We start from the raw sequence: 19,007 nt of genomic DNA on the forward strand, positions 1-19,007 counted from the left end.
GGAAACGGGAAAACTGCCGGGAGAAGGGATAAATACTGAAGACCGATTGCAATATTAGCTAAGATTACCATAGAGAGTCGGCAACTAGGTGCTCCTTCTATCGGTTTCTATGCTGAGGAAAGACTCATATCTACAAATGAATTCACTGACAGGCGCTACAGACAAACCATGAAAAGGTGCGGATACTATTGATCGCGCTTCAAAGCCCTGCCTAGCCAGTTCGTCATCTAATAAACACCTTATTCCGCTCAACGGATATAGGAACTTCAGAGCTAAGCTCCGACTTACATTCATTCGTAAAGATTATGGAGTACCAAAGATCTGGTTTCGCTGACACAAGCCAGTTGGTACTACGGCACTAAATATTGTAAAATACTTGACTCTCGGTAAGCTAGAATCAGAAGACTTTTCTAATAAGCGAATTTTTTTTGTGAGCCAGTTAAAATACTCCTGCCTTCTTCTTCTTCTTAATTGGCGCGATAACTGCTTACGCAATTTCTTTCCCGTACTAACCGATGCCAGATGGAAACACCAAGTAAAGCCAAGTCCTTCTTCCCCTGATTTTTCCAACGCAGAGGAGAACTTCCTCCTCCTCTGATACAACCAGCTGGTACCGTAACGATTACACTCAAAGCCGGAGTGTTTGGTTTCATTGGTTCAGCCAACGTAGCCGTTGGACTCTTATTCGCTGCGCTACTTCTGTGCAGTCGTAAATTACTACTCATTTGAACTTTACTACTCAATTGCCTACTTACTCCAAAGTAGCCCTTGTTGGCAAGAGAGATTATTTATGGCATCGTCGCAGCCTGTAGAGGGTTTTAAGCATTTCCTGCAAGGAATAAATTAACAATTGGTATATGGTGTATTTGTGTTGTAGGCAGCTCAGCAAAGGAGTTCACTGATTCATTGTGCCAAACCACGCGTGCTTACAGCACGCAATTTATAGAAATAAGACTCTTTTAGGTGGACGACTTCACGTTTTAGCAAAAGTTTCCCATACAAAATAGGATATTTTTTGAGAAGAAAGTTTGGATACTTAACTTCACAAAAAATCTTTATAGGGACATCCCTAACTCCAGACAGAGTGAAATCAACATTGCTTTTCCTTGCAGTAAATATAGTATTTTCAAAGTTTTCAGCTTAGTTTTTAGAGGATGTAATGACAACCTCCTTTCTGCAAACAAAGCGTCATTTGAAGCACTAAAAACCTTTCCGAGTGAACTGGACAAGACAGATGGAGGTCTGTCTCATCGTGTGCTATTTCGAAAACACTATGGCCTCAATATGATAGAAGCAGAACGCGTAAGGTGATGGGAGTCCCCCGCCATTCAATTTCCAAACTCATTGCGGTGTTCACTGGTCACTGGGTGATCTGTACTCATGCGGAGAGTCTTGGAATTCCGTACAACCCCTATTGCAGAAGCTGTGGGGATCTTGCAGAGAAAGGGACTGTGGAACGGTTTCTCTGCAAATGTCCGGCTCTGGCGGCTGGGCGCTTGTGATTCCTTAGCGTGCCCTTTGGGGATGACTTGAAGAAATTCTCCGGCCTAGATCCCTTTTCCCTCCTTCACTATATCAACAGCACTGGATGGCTGTAGACGGGTTTTTCTCTTCCCTAAATCTTTTCACAGGTAGTGGTCCAAATTATGGCATCAAAACGGCACGTAAGTGCTACTTGAAGTGTACCTGGGGTACTCTTGCCATCTTACCTACCTACCGAACTTGACAAATTATACTTTATACTATAGAAAAATCCTTCATAAAGTCGGTCCTTCATTCAGTCAAGCTTCTAAAGGGTGATCAATTTAGAAGTATCGGGTTTTAAATTCTGCTAAAACAACGAGAATTCAAATTCTCATGAATAACTTTAATAATGTTGGCTTTTAATGCCTCAATCGAAGCTGGTATACTCACAGAGCACTAAGACACCCCCACATATAAAAGTCCAAAGGTGTGATATCCCGCGATCTTGGTGGCCGATCCACTGGTCCGAGAGAGGAGATAAATTACTCACCGAAACGGCGACGCGGTAAGTCCATAGTTTCATAGGCTGTGTGGCAAGTAGTACCGTCTTGTTGGCACCAAATGTTGTAGTTCAAAAGGACGTTTATGGTAGTAGTCTGGTCAAATACTAATTTTTTATGTATATTTTTTAGGTTTTTTTTAAGAAAATAAAATGCGATCGTTTTGATTTTATAGTATGTTATTATTGACAATTTTTTTTTACATATTTTTTTATAGTAGTGTGGCACCAAAGTAAGTGTCTTAAAAAAAGATAGGTGGCTTGTCAACAGGATTTTGGCTCTTCGCTTATTTTCAATGGATGTAATTGCTGTTCTTCAATAGCTTTCAGTCGCTCTGCAGCCCAAATACGGCAATTTCGCTTATTGATGTAGACATTCAGCTAAAAATGGGTCTCATCGTTGAACACCATAAGTTGACCTAAGCGCGCAATGAACTCTTTTCACAGAGCGTCGATTTTAGTAATGCAGTTGTACGATTTGTAAAGGTTGTTTCCATAATGAAATTTCAATGAATACTGAAAAATATTATGTATTTGGTTTGACGCGTGATCTTTCAAAAAAAACCCTGTTGGAAAAAGTACCACCAATCTGATCACCCTTTACATGTGTTTCAGCGATGGTCAATAGATTTATTAAAATTTAGTTTGTATTCCCCAAAGTACCTCGCTCACATTTGCCAAAGCTTTCTTCCATTTCCTAAAACAATTTATATGAGCTCTTTTATGCGTCTTCACCTCTATCAGCCTATTTTGTTCCATGGCGCCAATAAACTAAAAGGATTAACTACAGCAGCGATTTCAGTTTCAGAAAATAAAAAAGCCACACGGCACTAGTTCTGGCGAACTCTTTGCCTAATCGAGGATATTTAATTAGGACGTTTTTTACTTCAAACTCCTGCTCAATGTTTGCTCGATGCGATAGTGTATTGTCGCCCTAATGAATCCTTGAATTTTATCTCCATAATATCGGGGACTTCAAGGTAGATGCTCTTTCATGTGGCCACCCTACCTTGGTCTCTATTGATTGTTTGTTCTACCGACCTTCCACCTTATGGCACACCATACCTCGCATCTCAAACAATTTCGCCATGCGGACAGAGATTTGACTGAATGTTTGTGTATAAAACATTGTTGAAAATAAGATTTTAAAAAGTTTTGTTTTATTTCGTAGATCATTCACCGATTTTTGCCTCATCCATTTCGCCTTCAACAAGCTCAGGCTGCTCACCCACGCACCACATCAATCGGCTTTTCAGTTTAAGCCCCTCAACTATGCGCAGTTACGGCAATGTAAGTATGCATTTTATTACTTTTTTATTGCTTTAATAGGTACATTTATTGACTGGTTGTGTTTATCACGATTGACTAAACAGTTTCACTTCATTTGTAAAATCTTTTATACAAAAGAAAATTAAAAGGCAGAGCTTAGTTCAAACAGATTTGAAGTGGGTATGAGCAAGTCAATTATTATAAAACGATTATTATTTAGATTCCCCCTAATAAGTGCCTTTATGAGTGATCCATTGATAGAAATGATACTGGTATAGGGTGCCTGAACCATACGAGACATTTATTTTAAAAACTTCGTATTTATTTAACAAAACCTACATATGTTTTACCTACTTCCCGTCCAAACGCTCTCGAAGAGACTCGTGATTCAATTTACCGGTAACCGGAAATAGTAATAGCCCATAAAAGTTCTTCGAAACTCCACGCTTGCCTGATAAATGCAAAACTTCTCATTTCAATTTATGAAGTGACAATGAAAGAAATGAGCCCAGGATATCGAAAGATATTTATTCAAAACATTAAGGGTCCCGGGGTATAGAAATTTCAAAAAATCGAGTTTTTATTTTTTCAATATTTCGAAAGCATAGTTTCTTAAGAATATACTGTGAAATCTTCATGGGGAAAATTAATATGCGAAAATAATCACAATATTATAGCTTCTACAGCCCATTGACTGGGTAGAGAGCGGTCCACGCGCTCCCGCACCTCAAGCTTTAAACTCATTTACCTCGAAACGATTTTTTCCGGCCTGATGTAAAAAAAAACTATTTAACCGAATCGTTTGAAATTTTAATATAATATGTTGTTCAGAACATCAATGGCTATCGCCCGTACTAGAATCATATTATTATTTCAATTACTTCGTATTTTTTTATTAAAAAACTGAAAAAAACGATTTTTAGAGTGTCTAATTCAAAACCGCGCCATTTTGTCAATTTTTTGTTTTTGTTTTATTTTTATTTTTATTCTAGTAGCGGGACATAGCTACAGTCGCACTGAATCATATATTTTTTTTTTCTTCAGATAAATAGAAGAGCCAAAATGGACAACGGGAGGACACAACGAAATGGACGGTCCATGTCCAATTTTTCGGGAGGGTCAACTTCAGCGGCATTTGTAAAATTATTAAAATTAAAATAAAAAAAAATATTTTTCATTTTTAGATTCATTTTCATTTAAGAAAAACTTTTTTTTCATTTTTGTAGAAGAAGTTAGCTAAAAAACCTAAAAAAATTTAAATATCGTTTTTCATTTTATTGCAAAAAAAAAACTATCCGAAAATACTCTAAATTTTCGAGCTCTAGACCATCGGGAACCCTTATGTGAGTTATAATCTATAAAGAGGAAGATTTGTCTGTTTTTATTTTGCTGGAGCGAGTGAACATAGGCTGTTTTGTTTTAATACCCCAAAAAATCTTGAAAATATACGTGAAAAAGAGGGACTCAAACACTAAATTCGATGATTTTCGACAGAATGCGACTGAAACAGGGTTTGATTGAAAAGTAATGAGCCTTATTTTTTTAAGCAGTTTTATTAAACCTTTTGGCTTATATAACTAATATTCTTCAAAATAGGACCCTTGAGCGTCAAATACACCGCTGGTAGCGGTCCTTCCACTGCAGGAAACGTTTTTTAAACTCATCCGCCGGAATCGCGTTCAATTCGGCTGTCACAGTTTTTTGGATCGCCTCGATGTAGTCGAAACGCCTCCCCTTCAGCTTTCTTTTCAGGCGTGGGAACAAGCAGAATTCCGGAGGGGACAGGTCACCGGAACTCCCATCTTCGCCAATGCAGAGGTGCAGAGGAAGGCGGTCTTCGACGTCCTCCCGGCCTTCCTTGAACGACTTGTGCCACCGTTTTACCTGGAGACTGGACAGAGATTGGTCCCCGTAAGCCTCCTTGAGTAGCCCAATGGTTTCGGTACTCGTTTTGTTTAGCTTTACGCAAAATTTGATCGAGTAACGTTGCTCCAAGGATCGTTGCATTTTTTCCACTGCAAAATCCTAACACACTTTTAAAACTTCTTTCACGCGCGGAGCGATGTTGACTGCACCCCTGTTGCCAGCGAACTGGAAGGGGAAGGTCCAACGATCATTTTCCCCACCAGCCGATTCGGTTGATCGCTTCGCAGACGCTCCGTACGGAAGGGCTCATTACTCTTCAATCAAACCCTGTATACTACAGTAGGGGCATCAAACAAAAGCTATCTTACAAAATTTATTGCAAAAACACTTTGAGGGCCAACAATTGGCTCGGTAGATGACACGGAAGATATTTCACAAAATTGTAGTTTGGGGATAAAGGAATCCATTATTTTCTCTGCGTGATCGATATCTCGTAAATAAACGAGCAAACAATTTAAAGTTTATGCTTGTTGTCAAGGTGACATTTCCCACTAAGAAAAATAGTTTGCTGTTTTTTGTTTTTTAATTCAGTTGTGAGTTACCGGGTGTTAACAATTGAAGTCAACAAAGAGAAAATTCGGTGCATTTTACAGTTTATCTTTGATAGAGGCGAAAATGCAAGCCGGCCCGCTGAAATTGCGAATGGCATTTATGGTACCGATACTGTCACAGCTAGTTACGTGCAATTTGGGTTTCGTCGATTGCGTTCAAGCATTTTTGATGTTAATGAAAATGTCGATAATGTAGAAAATTTCGATTAACTCAAAGAAATAATCGAATTTGACCGTCATGTTAGTAATCATAGCATTGCCCAGGAACTATAGATTGACTATAAAACAGTTTTAAACCATTTGCGCAAAAATTGGACGCAAAAATAATGGATTTCTTTTTCGCCAAACTAATATTAAAATTTTCGCATGTGGTCGCACTATAGGCTAAGAGCCTGAAACACACAGGTGGTAGTGGACAACTGCTATAGCTCGATCTATTCTAAATCTCGTTCTCTTACACTTACTGCCTATCACATATGTACATAGATTATTTTAGATTATTATGTGGGATTTATCACTACTTAGAGATCTATTGCGCCACCTTCATGGATAATTTTAATCCAATTAAATTTAATCCAATTAAAATTATTGATATTGGTTTTGACTCCAGATTCTCCTTTCAAAGATTTAGACTGTACATTTTTTACACACTCCGGTTATTTGTTGAACCAGAACAAAAGTTACCCTCGTCAACCTAAAATCTTTAGATAGTAGGACTATTCTCTTCCTCACTTTCGTTTTTAGTTTGAAAAATAGAGTGTTTGACTCCCAAATTTTACACGAAAAAATTAATTTGAATATTCCTTAGCAAAGCGTAAGTTTCCAATTGGACCACAAATATTTAAAAAATTTTTTGTTGAAGGCATAGCAACATATGCCAGGAATTCGGTAGAACTTAGTAAAGTCAGGCCCAAGAAAAAAGTCAGCTACTGATTTGTATTGTGCCGTTAGGTTTCCTGGTAGAACAAAGCACTGCCTGCCACTGTTCGCGCAAGTTCAAACTTATGGGACGAATAACTTTAATAAAGTTAATGGATGTTCTAGGAGATAAACTTAAAGACATTACTATAAGACGATAGTGTATCTGCCCGAAGCCACAGGTATGCGTTAAAGCTTGTCTAGGGAGCCATTGAATGAAATAGGCCTTCCAAGAAAGCAAGATAGCTGCGTAACAGGCAATAGGAGGGACACTACAGAAGACTTGGTGTAGGTTCACTTTACCCGCTGTGTTGAAGGAAACTGGTTTCGTAGATAAGAGAGTTACGACCGAGTAGGTACTGTTTTTCCAAAGCTATGAATGTGAAGTTTCATTTCAATCTGTCAATTCATTCTTTCTTTACAAGCGATTTAGTATCGACGTGTCATAGTATTTTCTACAATGGAAAAAATTAAGTATCGTGCGGTGATTGAATTCTTATTTTTGGAAGGTTTAAAGGCAAAGGAAATTTATGAATATAAAATTATAAAATTTATAAAAATATAATTATATATAAGAACTTTTCGCCATTAATTAGTACAGTAGAAATGTGAGTTGCTCACATTGAGTTGCTTGGTCGTACAAGTCTCGAAGACGATCCACGTCAAGGACGTTTAAAAACAGAAACAGCTAAAACTCAAGAAATTGTAGAAAAATACAGGAAATCATATTGGAAAATTGTCAAGTGACTGAAAGAGATTAAGTAGAAACCCTAGGCATCTCATTGGATGGTGGAAGGAATATTTTGACTGACTGTTTCCTATCGAACCGCAAACCTTATTGAGCAACCTAGTACCTTTAGAAATAAATTATACGCAAATATAGTGGCCGACAGATCTATCTTGTTGGGCTTTTTCGCTTTCAATGCACCACTGAAAGTCTACTGTCTAGACTGCTTCCTGGTCTCTGGGCTATTGTGATGAGTTCATGTTTCGCCTGTGGCTATGAATTGGCGCAAAAATGCTTTTGAACTGCAGTTCAAAAAATAAATAAATAAAAAGGAAACCACCAAAAATAAATGAACCAGGGTGGACACTTTCAATCGATGGTGAAGAATCTCTATAATACTTTTCACATTTTTGGGTTTGCGTGATGATTTTTTGGCGCAAAAAATAATGTTTACAGAGCACACGAAATTCGTTTGATATTTACATTCTGTTAAAAAAAATAATAACTCGGAATAACTCTAAAATTCTGGCGCAGAGTAAATGCTGTTGCCACGCGGATAAAATTATTTGCAACAAATTTGGCAATAGGCGCGTGACAACCCCATTCTACGTAAAACGAATAAAAGTCATGATAAAAAAAAAAAATAGAACACTTTGGAGCAGTTTTGTGAAGGAAGCTTTGACGCACCCCGTGTTGTAATGCTGTGAATGATGATGAAAAAAATATCGGGAATTGTTAAAAAGTGCTCAATTTTTTTTGCTGGAATGTTGGTACAACTGTCCTTTATAGTATCGCAAAGTTTGAGCGAGATCTGTCAATTAGCCTTTTTTTGGCATTTAATTATATCAGGCAACCGGTGTACTCTGCGATTTAATAAATAAATATCGAAAAAAGAATTTGTCTTACATTTTGTGTGTTTGAAAGGAATTTCGTGTGCTGAATCATTGAAAATGTTGCCGAAAGCCTATGGCGAGTGTACTTTATCAAAAACAGGGGTCTACGAATGGTATAGCGCTTTTCTTCAACGGATGAAAACGTCGCCAAAGTCAAAGAAATGGTGCTGGAAAACCATCATTTAAGTTTGAGGGAGGTAGCTCGAGACCTTAGCGTGTCTCACGAATCAATTCGCAACATTTTACACCATCAATTGGGCATGAGACGCGTGGTTGCTCGACTCGTTCCAAGAGGTTCAATAAATTTCAAATTTATCGGAAGAAGTCGGCTGAAGACATGCTTGAGCAAGTGAATTCAGACGCAACGTTTATCCAGCGCATCATAACAGGTGATGACACGTGGGTGTATGAGTTTGACATGCAAACTAGTCAACAGTCAACAGGCGGCTGAATTCGCTATCCACATGAGCCGAAACCCAAATAACCACGTCAAAATCGGTCAAAAGTGAAAGCCATGCTACTCGTTTTCTTTGATTATCATGGTGTTGTGCACTCGGAATCTCGGAATTCGTTCCAAATGGTTTGCATTATTTGCAAGTTATGCGACGTTTGAGGGAGAATGTGTGTAGGTAACGGCCCAATTTGTGGAAAGAAAACTCATGGACCTTGCACCATGATAACGCACCGTCTCACAAGACCCATATTGTGAACACTTTTTTGACCGAAAACTCGACAAACATCATCGAACGACCACCGTATTCATCGGATTTAGCCCCCTGTGACTTTTTCCTTTTCCCAAAACTTTAATTGCCATTCCGCGGACGCCTCTTTGAGTCGATAGAGGCCATTAAGCTGAAGGAGCTGAAGAAAGGTGCTTTGATGACTGGACTAATCGTTGGCATTCGACTGGAACCTATTTTAAACACGGAAAAATAAATGTTGATGATTACACAATTATTTTGCGTTTTATAAAACAATTCCCGGTATTTTTTTGACAGAATATAAATTTAAATTCATTACTGCCCATCGAATATTATTTGAGAGTTTTAATACAAAATATGGTTTCATCCGTTGGTTTTTCGTTCAGATAACAACAAAAGCCCATCAGATTAGAATTAGAATTCTTGTTGATTCCAAAATTAAGTACGTTTTATTACAACAATAACAAATACCGCTGCTTCGACACATTAAAGGTCATGACTTTGCATACATTAAAATAGAAGCCTTAATTAATGCGAATGACTACTAAATCCACACAAAGCGGCAGTAGTCAGCCACATGGAGCATACAACTCGTTAGAATACAAATATAATCCAAATAGTGAAATGAAAATATGAGAATATGAAAGCAAAACAAAACAAAGACATATCATAAATAATAAGCAAATACTCATAGCGAAAAATCAGAGGAGCACAAAAGCAAATAGCAAACGAACAATCCCAGCAAGCAAACAACAAAAAATTAAACGAACACTGGGCAATGGAAAAAGTCGTGTGTCTGTCTGCCTGCCAATGCCTGTAAATACTTATAAATGTAAAAATAGCCGATAACTATGCCATTAAGCCATGATTCTAGAATTTAGCCGATCAGGTTGGCGAGTGCGAAGTAAGCGTGTTGAAACAGGTTGCCTACTTGGCCACCCCGACTACAACCAAAGCCCAAAGCGCTTCACTGACACCTCTGAACAACATTTCGGCGATAATGAAAGGCACCGTAATGATGAAGTTCACCTTAGGTGCAAACAATAATGAAGATAGAAGTTGGCATAAGAATGTAACTGCTAATGATTATTTCGATAAGGTTGACCATAAACAAGAACACATTTTGTGGCGCACCCTACAAGTGGCGCCACGCAAGGGCGGGCTACAGGGCGTATGCGCCTGCACAATGGAGTGAACGAGTTATGAGGTTAGTGCCTGTGCTTCTTCTTTTGCGCTTTGTTTTTTTTTTTTTGTGGGTGTGTTGCTTGTTGCCCTATTGCACAGGGTCTTCAAGATCGAGTTTCCTTTTTAGCAGTGTTTTGCTTGGATAGCTAACAGCTGTCAAATAAATTACAAATACAAGTTTTGCAATAAAGAACTTACCACGAAAATATTGCATTTCTGAGAATAAAAAATGTTCAAATATTAAGGTTTTTTATGACGGCATAATAAAGGTGAATTAATAGGCCACCATTTTCTGTTCACTTTCTGACATTCGGCTGCCTTATATTTCATTTATGTACATTTACTTTCAAAAGTGACGTTTAGATGTCAGTAATGAATAATTTCTAGAAGGTGCCTTTCTGTATGTCATATTTGACATTTGTCAAGTAGACAGTTGCACAAATTTACACTTTAGAACAATGTGTTAAAATTATTTAAATTTCAATTATAAAAATAGTCGATCTTTCAATCAACATATCGCAAAATTCGTGATTTTTTTGGTAGAAATAATCATCCTAATGACTGGTTTTATGGAAGGTTGGTGAACAAATTTCAAGAAACTGGTTCTGTCGAGTATAGAAGAAGGACTGGCAGCCCAAAAGCAGTACGTTCTGTTAAGAATATTGCTGCTGTAGCGCAAAGTGTTGCTGAACAACTTGCGGCATAGATATCTCGACGTTCACAACAAATAGGAATTTTATGAATCGACGGCGACAGTTTGGCGGATTTTATCTGTAGACGAGCTCATATTGGACAATTAAATGATTTTATTTCTTACATATAACATAATTGTCAAGACCCATATTTTGAATAAAAATAGTAAAACTTGAAAGAATCTAAAATTCTCCATGTTTTATTTTAAATCAACATCTAGACGCGTCTTTTGAAATACCCTTTATTTATTATTATCAATTTCGTTCTTGTATTCAAAATATTATTGGCTTGCACCTTTTTTTTTCTTTAGCTTTCCGTTTAAATGCTTGTGAAAAAATACGTGAAATTGCCATATGTTTGTGAATAAAAAAATTATAAATGTTTAAGTAAAGTTTTGCAATTTGCAGAAAAATTTGGGCTGATGCAGGTTTGTTCTGTATACCAGCCGTGTGCCGAGCTTCATATTTTCCCATTTTTCCCCTTTTATTGGAAGGGATTTTTCATGTGTGAATTTATTAAAGGTAGTATAGGTAAATCAGCTGATTTGTTTTCTTTCGCCGTGTCCATGTGGCTGTCAGCACAGAAAGAAACAAGGCGAATTCATTCTTTGTTTTCTACTTTCCTGTGACAATCAAACGTAGAAAACATAGTTGTTGATCTAATGCTGCCACCTTTAATGCCGGCGCCTTGCTCGTACTACTAACTTCCGTGAGAAATTTATATTCCACTGCCATGAAATGGCCTCCCAATAAATGTTTTCCTGTTAGTTGCTGGTGATGTCATTGAGATAAGCTGCAAATTCGCTTACTGTTAACGGATTGCGAGATTAGGATATGTTAGCGGAGTTTTTTTTTTATTTTGGATATTGACTATGTGTGTTTTCAACAAGGCGCTGTGGCGGACGACAAAGCCGACGGTGTAGTCAATTTATTGAAAGCGCAATTCTTGGCAGTATTACCGATAATCTGCAGCAGTTCGGCCGCCAAGTTGGTCCGATTTAACGTTTGTGTACTATTTTTCGTGGGGCCGCGCTGTCAAGACGACACTTGGCCCAAAATTGTTGGGACATCGCCTCAATTATGTCGAAATGTCATTGAAAATTAAAAAAATTAATGGATTTGCGTAATATAACTACTCCGGCACTTGAAGTGTAACCAACTTTAGACCGCTCGCACAGCACGGGCATCAGCTGTCTGTTAGTTGGCTTAACGACAGTTCAGAGTATTGTTTATAAACGCACGGAAACATTTTGCCTAGAGTAAAGGCGAAAAAAGAAAATCAGTAATGGATTTCAAACGTAAAAGTGTAATTGCATTGTATTTGGCTGGAAAATCACAACCAGCAATTGTTCGTGAGCTCGAGCACCTTACAGTAAACGAAGTTTTTGTTTATCGCACCATTACTCCTTACTCCTACGTGAAATGGTTCAAAAAGTGAAGAAGCGACTTGAGCGAAATCCCCGACGAAGTGCCAATCAAATGACAAAAGAACTGAAAATATCTGACTATATCATCCGCCGCGTACTGAAAAATGATCTTAAAATCAAGCCTTACAAGATCTCAAAGGCGTATGATCTCGCACCAAAGCAGCAACAAGACAGACTTGAGAGAGCGAAGAAGTTGCTTTGCTTGGCCGAAAGCGGTCAATTTCTGAGCATTGTGTTTTCTGACGAGAAAACTTTTCAAATTGAGCATTTCGTAAACTCCCAAAACGATAGGGTTCATTTGACCCACCGTTCATATGAGAGTTTGAGTCATCGATTGGCCACGCCAAAAGTAATGGTTTGGGCCGCTGTAACCACGGATGGGCGCTCTCCAATCGTTTTCGTCGAGTCTGGCGTCAAGGTAAAGGGAGAATATTATCGTGAAAGTATTCTCGAGGTTGCTTTGAAGCCGAGGGCAGACAAACATTTCGGTGGTAGACCATGGACGTTTCAACAGTACTCGGCACCATCTCACAAAGAACGAGTGAACCTAGAATGGTTAAAAAAACAACGTTCCGAACTTCATAATGTTCACACAATGGCTCTCAAACTCACCAGACGCTAATCCGATAGATTATTCTCTTAGGGCCATTTTGGAGAGCAAAGCCCAATTTAAAAGATTCACCAGTCTCGAGGCGCTGAAAAACCCATTGTCCGCGAGTGGGCTAAAATACCTGGAAGTCACATTCGGGCAGCTTGCGATTCGTTTCTGGACCGTCTTAAGGTCATATGAGTAGTCTAGGCAAAAGGTGGTCATATCGGGCTAAAGTAAATTGATTCTTAATTTTGTATTACTTTTACACATTTTTTACTTTGAATTGAATAAAAGTAATTTTCCAAACTAAATTTATGGCCTTTTTAATTGGTTAAACTTCGAGTGCCGGACCCTGTATTGTACCTTAAGGGACATTGAAGGATGCGAAAGTCAAGACCATTGTGCATATCCGTAAGTAAAATTACTCTGCCTAAAAATGCCTACAGCTTAGATCACGTGATTCCAAAACTTTCTTTTATGTAAAATGGTTGCATATAAAATGAATAAATTTTATAGAAAATCGTATCAAAATGTATAAAAAATTACGTAAAAATTCAGATATTTCTGAATAAAAATCATTATTATAGCTAGGTAATATATTAAATATATTTGTTATCACACATTTTCCATGTCAAAAATATTATTTTGTATTTTTTGTCGATGTTATATCGTTTTTAATGTTACCACAAAAATTCAAATTTGGCATAGCAACCCCGCCAATAGGCTCAAGCAAAAATACCAAGCACTTACGCCATTAGACACTTGACTGCCTGTCAAACTCACATCAAGGGTGCCTATCAGAAAATAGGAAGAAGAAGAGAGTTTTTACTTGCATTTTTGTACAATGGTCAAGACAGCAGAACAGTATTGCCCACTAACTTTTTTGGCGAAAGTTTTCATTTCTACGTTTTTGAGCACTTTTGCTTTAGAATTTGCTCTGAAATAAAAAAGGGCTTTTTGAGAGGGCATCACGAATTTATTAGGCAGCTCGAGATGACCGACACAGTGTGAAATTTAGACCTCTGACATCACCTTCAAGTAAGGCTTCATGGAGTTACAGCTTAAAAAAAATTTGCCATTAAAAACGCAGTTGACAATTCTTTCAAACCCAAAGCCTGCAAACCTTGGGTTTGTTTTTCGTGAAAACACATTAAAGGCGTGCATGCGACGGACATTTGGAGAATATCATTTATTCTCCATAAATCATAGATCCTCTACTACACTGCATGTGAATGAAATGCCTGTAATTTGACTCGGGAAAAAGTAATGCGAACTTGAAACACCCTGCACTACTTGACGTCCGTTCCAGCGCTTTGTAGTTTGTATTTTCGTTTGGCGCAAATCGGAGTCGAAGTAGTGGGAAGTGCTAACTTTTTTGCTTTAATGGTGGTGCTGCTATTTGGCAATGCAATGCAAAGGGCTTGAGGAAGTAATCACTCAATTAGTAGAACTATTTATAGTGGTACCACAGTTATAACGGTTGGCGACTGGGATCTTTTGACCTCAAAGCGCAGCGCACACGCACGCAATGCCTCGCACTATGCAGACTGCCGCCACCGCAACCAGTTTAACATTCGTCATTTCTGAGCACTGCTGCATTCATTTTATGCCAGTGTCCGACATAACAAATGGCACCACTGGCATTTCGAATTCAATTTTTCATGGCACATTTATTCGACAATTAAACATTTTTTTTTTGCTTTTGATTTTATTCTAATTTTTCACTTTGTATGCGCCACGCTGTTGTTAGGTGCCACCCAAGCGTTAGCGATATTGCTTGAGGAATTGCTTTTGTTATTGTTTGAAAATTTTCGAGTATTTGCGTGTTATGGAAAAGAAGAAGACGCTAATGAAAGCAGAGGAAGAACACAAAAACAAAAAATGAAAACTAAAAGCAAAACAAACCTAAATCGATGATACAGGAGCAACAAAAGGTATGCGTAAATATGTATGTATGTGTGCTGCGTATGCATATATGTATGTATTGTAGATATGTATGTAAATCCAAAGTGTTAGTGCGACAACGAATGGATTGGCTGTGGGAGCGCCGTGCGGTCGAGTGGGCCAACAGCCATAATGCTGGTCGTATCATTAACAGGCTAACTGGCTGGCTGACTGCTTGCTTGCTATATTCCAACAATATTGTTGTCTTTTCTTTTTTTTTGTTTTTTTTTTTGTTTGGTCTTCGTATTCGCGCGCATGTGTGTGCGTGTGGTTGTGCCTGTTTGCTTAGCAAACGAACGTTAGCGTCTGAATGCTTGGCACGCTGAACAAGCGGAGTGACTTGTGGCGCGGTTTTGAAAGAATTCCCATTTCAGTATTTGCTGAATTGAGATTCGCGCCGGTTCGTCAATTATTTTTAACGCCGCCACCCATAAGTGCACAAACCTTAACGTTCAAACCCGCAAGTGACATATGTACGCATATGCACAGACATATACACAAACAAATAGTGTTCACTAGCATTTATGAAAAAGAGAAATTTTGAATTTAATCTATTTTCGAAAGAATAAAATATGACAAAAGCTGACCCACAGTTCAAAAGCAACATAATTTAAAAAACACTATTTGATGTATGTGTGGATGTGCACAGTTTAATTTAAAATATACGCAAATTGCGCCACACGGTGACCTCACTAAGTGCATATTTTAAGGCGCAAAAACGTCAAAACACATTTGTTGGCACGCTTTTGAGTTTAATTTGTGGTTTCTACTTGAAAAAAATGGGGGAAAAATGTGACGCAAAATAAGAAGTGTGAAAAAATATAATTTAGCAATTTCTGCATGGCAAAGTTAATATCCAGCGAAAACGAGACTTATCTGATAAATCAAAAATTAAAAACTTACGCCATTGCTCCACTCGAGGGTCGCTTGGTGTAAACTGCGCTTCGGCATGGGCAATCGTGTGAGTAATTTGTGGTGTAAAAATTCATTTTTACAAATTGCGGACAACAACAGTGCCAGTAAAATGAATAGTAGCAATAAAAACGACAAAAGTGAGGTGGTGCAAAGTCAGAACCGAAAACCAAGTGGATTCTTCAGGAGTTCTGGCAGCCGACGAATGTCATTGAATTGCGTTTCACGTAAATCAAAGTCCGGTGCAGATACGGCATCAGCAGACAAGGCAAGATCATCAATTGGAGAGGATTGCATAATAACAAAAACAGCAACAACAACATCGACAACACCCATAACCACGTCGACAACAACTACAACAACGCCAGCTGTCGCTATCAATAGCAAAACGACCGAACAATCAACAGAATTGGCAACTACAACAACAACAAACGCTCCAACATCCGCACAAGTAAGAACAGAAATAGAAAAAATCACTACGCCTGCATCATCTTTACCAGTATCAGCAACAACCACGCCGGTCACACCAATACACACAAAAACGATTCTGTCATCATCCCGGCACGAAGCCAGCGCAACAACAATACGAAATATAACAGCTACTGAAACAACCAGTCGACAAGCGATAAATATGAAAACAAATATTTTACCGAGTGCAACAAAAACAACACCCATTGTAGTGAGAACAATGCCAGGCAGGGCTACAGCCATGTCAAGCATTGCAGGAACTGCAGCCGCGTCGAAAAAGCCAACAATCTCAACGATAGAACAAGAATTTGCGAAACTTATTAAAGCGCGTGATAGTAAAGCGAATAGTGATGGCAATTGCAATAACAAAAATAACAAAAACAAATACAAAAGTAAACATCCAAACGTCTGTCTAAGCGAGGAAAACAATGGCAAAATGTACAGAGTTGGCGAGAATCGTTCACCGAGTGACAGCAGTAAAAGTTTGTTCTTATCAGCACCTCGGACAGCAGTAAACTGTGCATCAGTTGCAACAACGAAAACAGTACTAACGACAACAACAACAACGCCACCGAAGATTTTGAGATCTCCAGTGAAGGTCATCATTACAGCTGCAGACTCGAGCACAGACGACAACTACGCAAATCGTCCATCATTACCCAGCGGCCCAATCAGTCATGTGCAGCCCTTTTCCAAGGTGAGATGCAAAAGTAATATGAGTTAATAAATTATATAATATGTGCATCTAAGGTGGCGCAAAGTTAATCTTCAATTTTGTTTCTGAATAACTTTTTACCTATGTAAATAAAAAATAATTTTTTTTTGCTAAACCAAAAAAATTATTTTGAGTGATGGAAATCTTCATTTTGAACTTTACGCGCTCCATGGCTTGCCTGTTTGTATACTGAGCCTTTCTAGCTTACAAGTGTCTAATATGATTATCTTACAACGCCATTTGCAACAATTATAAACCTTCTGATAGGGTGATTACTACTGCGTCACCTTGTATGTGGTCGATTATTTAAATAGTCGCATTTAAACAAATAATGTGGGATTATTTGGTGGAATAGATTGCATTTTTCGAGATATTCGCTAGCAATACTGATTTTTTTTCTGTGTTCACTCCCCTCGGGAGCATATGACCTCGACAAGACTCAGTTTTGCGCTGGTTTTGTTAATCGGTTTTTAAATTCTGATAGGGTAGGTGATTAGCTTACCGCTCCAACAACAACAATCTGAATAACAATCGAAAAAATACAGGTCAGCGAAATGTGGCTCATCTGCAGAAATCTGGTTCCTGTTTACACTTTTACGAATTATTTTTGCCTTACGGCAACGCTAATAAGGGAAACCATTTGCAACTCATTGGAAAAAGATTTATTAGCCATTGGATAGTGTCCAGCAAAAAGCTGAAGGCGTACGGCTTCTACTCTCATCGTCAGGTGGGAAAAATCTGAGAACTTTAATCACCTACTACAAGGTGGCATAAAACTAATCACCCTATGGAAAGATTGATAGAAGATTCTATCACTCAAAACATTTTTTGTTTTTTTAGTTATTCAAATAAAAATTGGATGATTAATTTTGCGCCACCTTGTACATGAGCACTACTATCTCACCCAATTCAATAATAATTCAGTTTATTTGCAAAAACAAGTTCTCGTCGTTTTCTCTCCCTTCTATGTTAGCCCATTTTGATGCGTAAACAAAATATTTTTTTCTCACAATGAATTTATAGAATTTGGCGAATTCGTCGATGTGCGAAAAATGTTTAACATCAGACAAAGCGAGTCATTTAATTTATTGCACAAGCTCAACAGACGATATTTCGACGTTAAATTAATTGAATCGGCTTAGAGGGATTAGCCTGTACTATCTCATGATGCTACACAACCTCAAATATAGCAAAAACATGATTTTTACCCTTTTAAGTCGGATTATCTGCAAACTTTGAGGTAGTGGGGCTATTCTGAGTTTATATTCGGAGTCAGTAAGAAGAAACTTGCAGAAAAGTATAGCCTCTGGTACTTGGCTCAAAATTTGTTTCGGTCTATTTTAAGAGGGTCATTTGAAAAGTGTGTGGAAAGTGAGAGAGATGGCACTACTGGCGCATATCGAATTTATGTTTAGTTAGTAGCATCATTTATAGGAACTCACACTAAGTTTCAGCCAGGCCGGTCAATTTCTTTGTGTTTGGTATGCGTTGCAATCTAGAAAGTTGAGTGATTTTCCTTTTCCATTACGACAACGCATCAGTTCAGGCCTCAGCAGTTGTGGTCACAAAATTAATGGGATTCCAAATCGTTTGACATCCTCCCTATTAACCAGACTTGGTTTCCTCGGAAGCCTCGAACTACTATTAGTTTCCCAATTTGAAGAAATGGCTGGCGGGCGTATTAACTTTTCAAGCGATCCTCATATGCATGGACTATATATACTTTGCTCGTTTAGTACTTTGAGTTTGTTTCCTTGGTTCTATCTAGTTTTTTTCCAACACACAATGGCCGACCGACCAGCTGAAAGCAAAACGTAGTGACGTGAAAACTGAACTCTCGAGCGTCACCCTAAATTTCTTGCACAGCATCAGCAACCTCGTGCTGATACATTCACTACTGCACTTGAAAGGTGTTTCTCTAGTGCGCCAAATTATGCTATGGATGCTTAATGATTATTTAATAGGCAGCCACACTAGAAGGTTAGGACTCCCGTACTTCGATTTCTGTAGAAGCTGTTTTAATACAGAAGAAAAGGAAACAGTTATGTGAGTGTGGAAGCTTAG

At 38.2% G+C, this 19,007-nt stretch overlaps 2 protein-coding genes across 2 annotated transcripts in view; both read left to right on the top strand.

Annotated features, from left to right (window-relative positions):
- LOC128861251 (myb-like protein A) overlaps positions 1-3,530 on the top strand; it is an 85,510-nt gene extending 81,980 nt beyond the window's left edge. Inside the window, exon 3 of the mRNA XM_054099235.1 lies at positions 3,195-3,530. Within this exon, the coding sequence (XP_053955210.1) occupies positions 3,195-3,349 (155 nt within the window). The 3' untranslated portion in view covers positions 3,350-3,530. The remainder of the gene's footprint in view (positions 1-3,194) is intronic.
- Positions 3,531-15,872: 12,342 nt separating this feature from the next.
- LOC128861094 (uncharacterized) lies at positions 15,873-16,952 on the top strand. The gene has a single exon (XM_054098988.1). The coding sequence runs from the start codon at positions 15,873-15,875 to the stop codon at positions 16,950-16,952; it is 1,080 nt and encodes a 359-aa protein (XP_053954963.1).
- Positions 16,953-19,007: the final 2,055 nt, after the last annotated feature.

The sequence above is a fragment of the Anastrepha ludens genome, chromosome 4, assembly GCF_028408465.1.
Source record: "Anastrepha ludens isolate Willacy chromosome 4, idAnaLude1.1, whole genome shotgun sequence".
Taxonomy (NCBI): domain Eukaryota; kingdom Metazoa; phylum Arthropoda; class Insecta; order Diptera; family Tephritidae; genus Anastrepha; species Anastrepha ludens.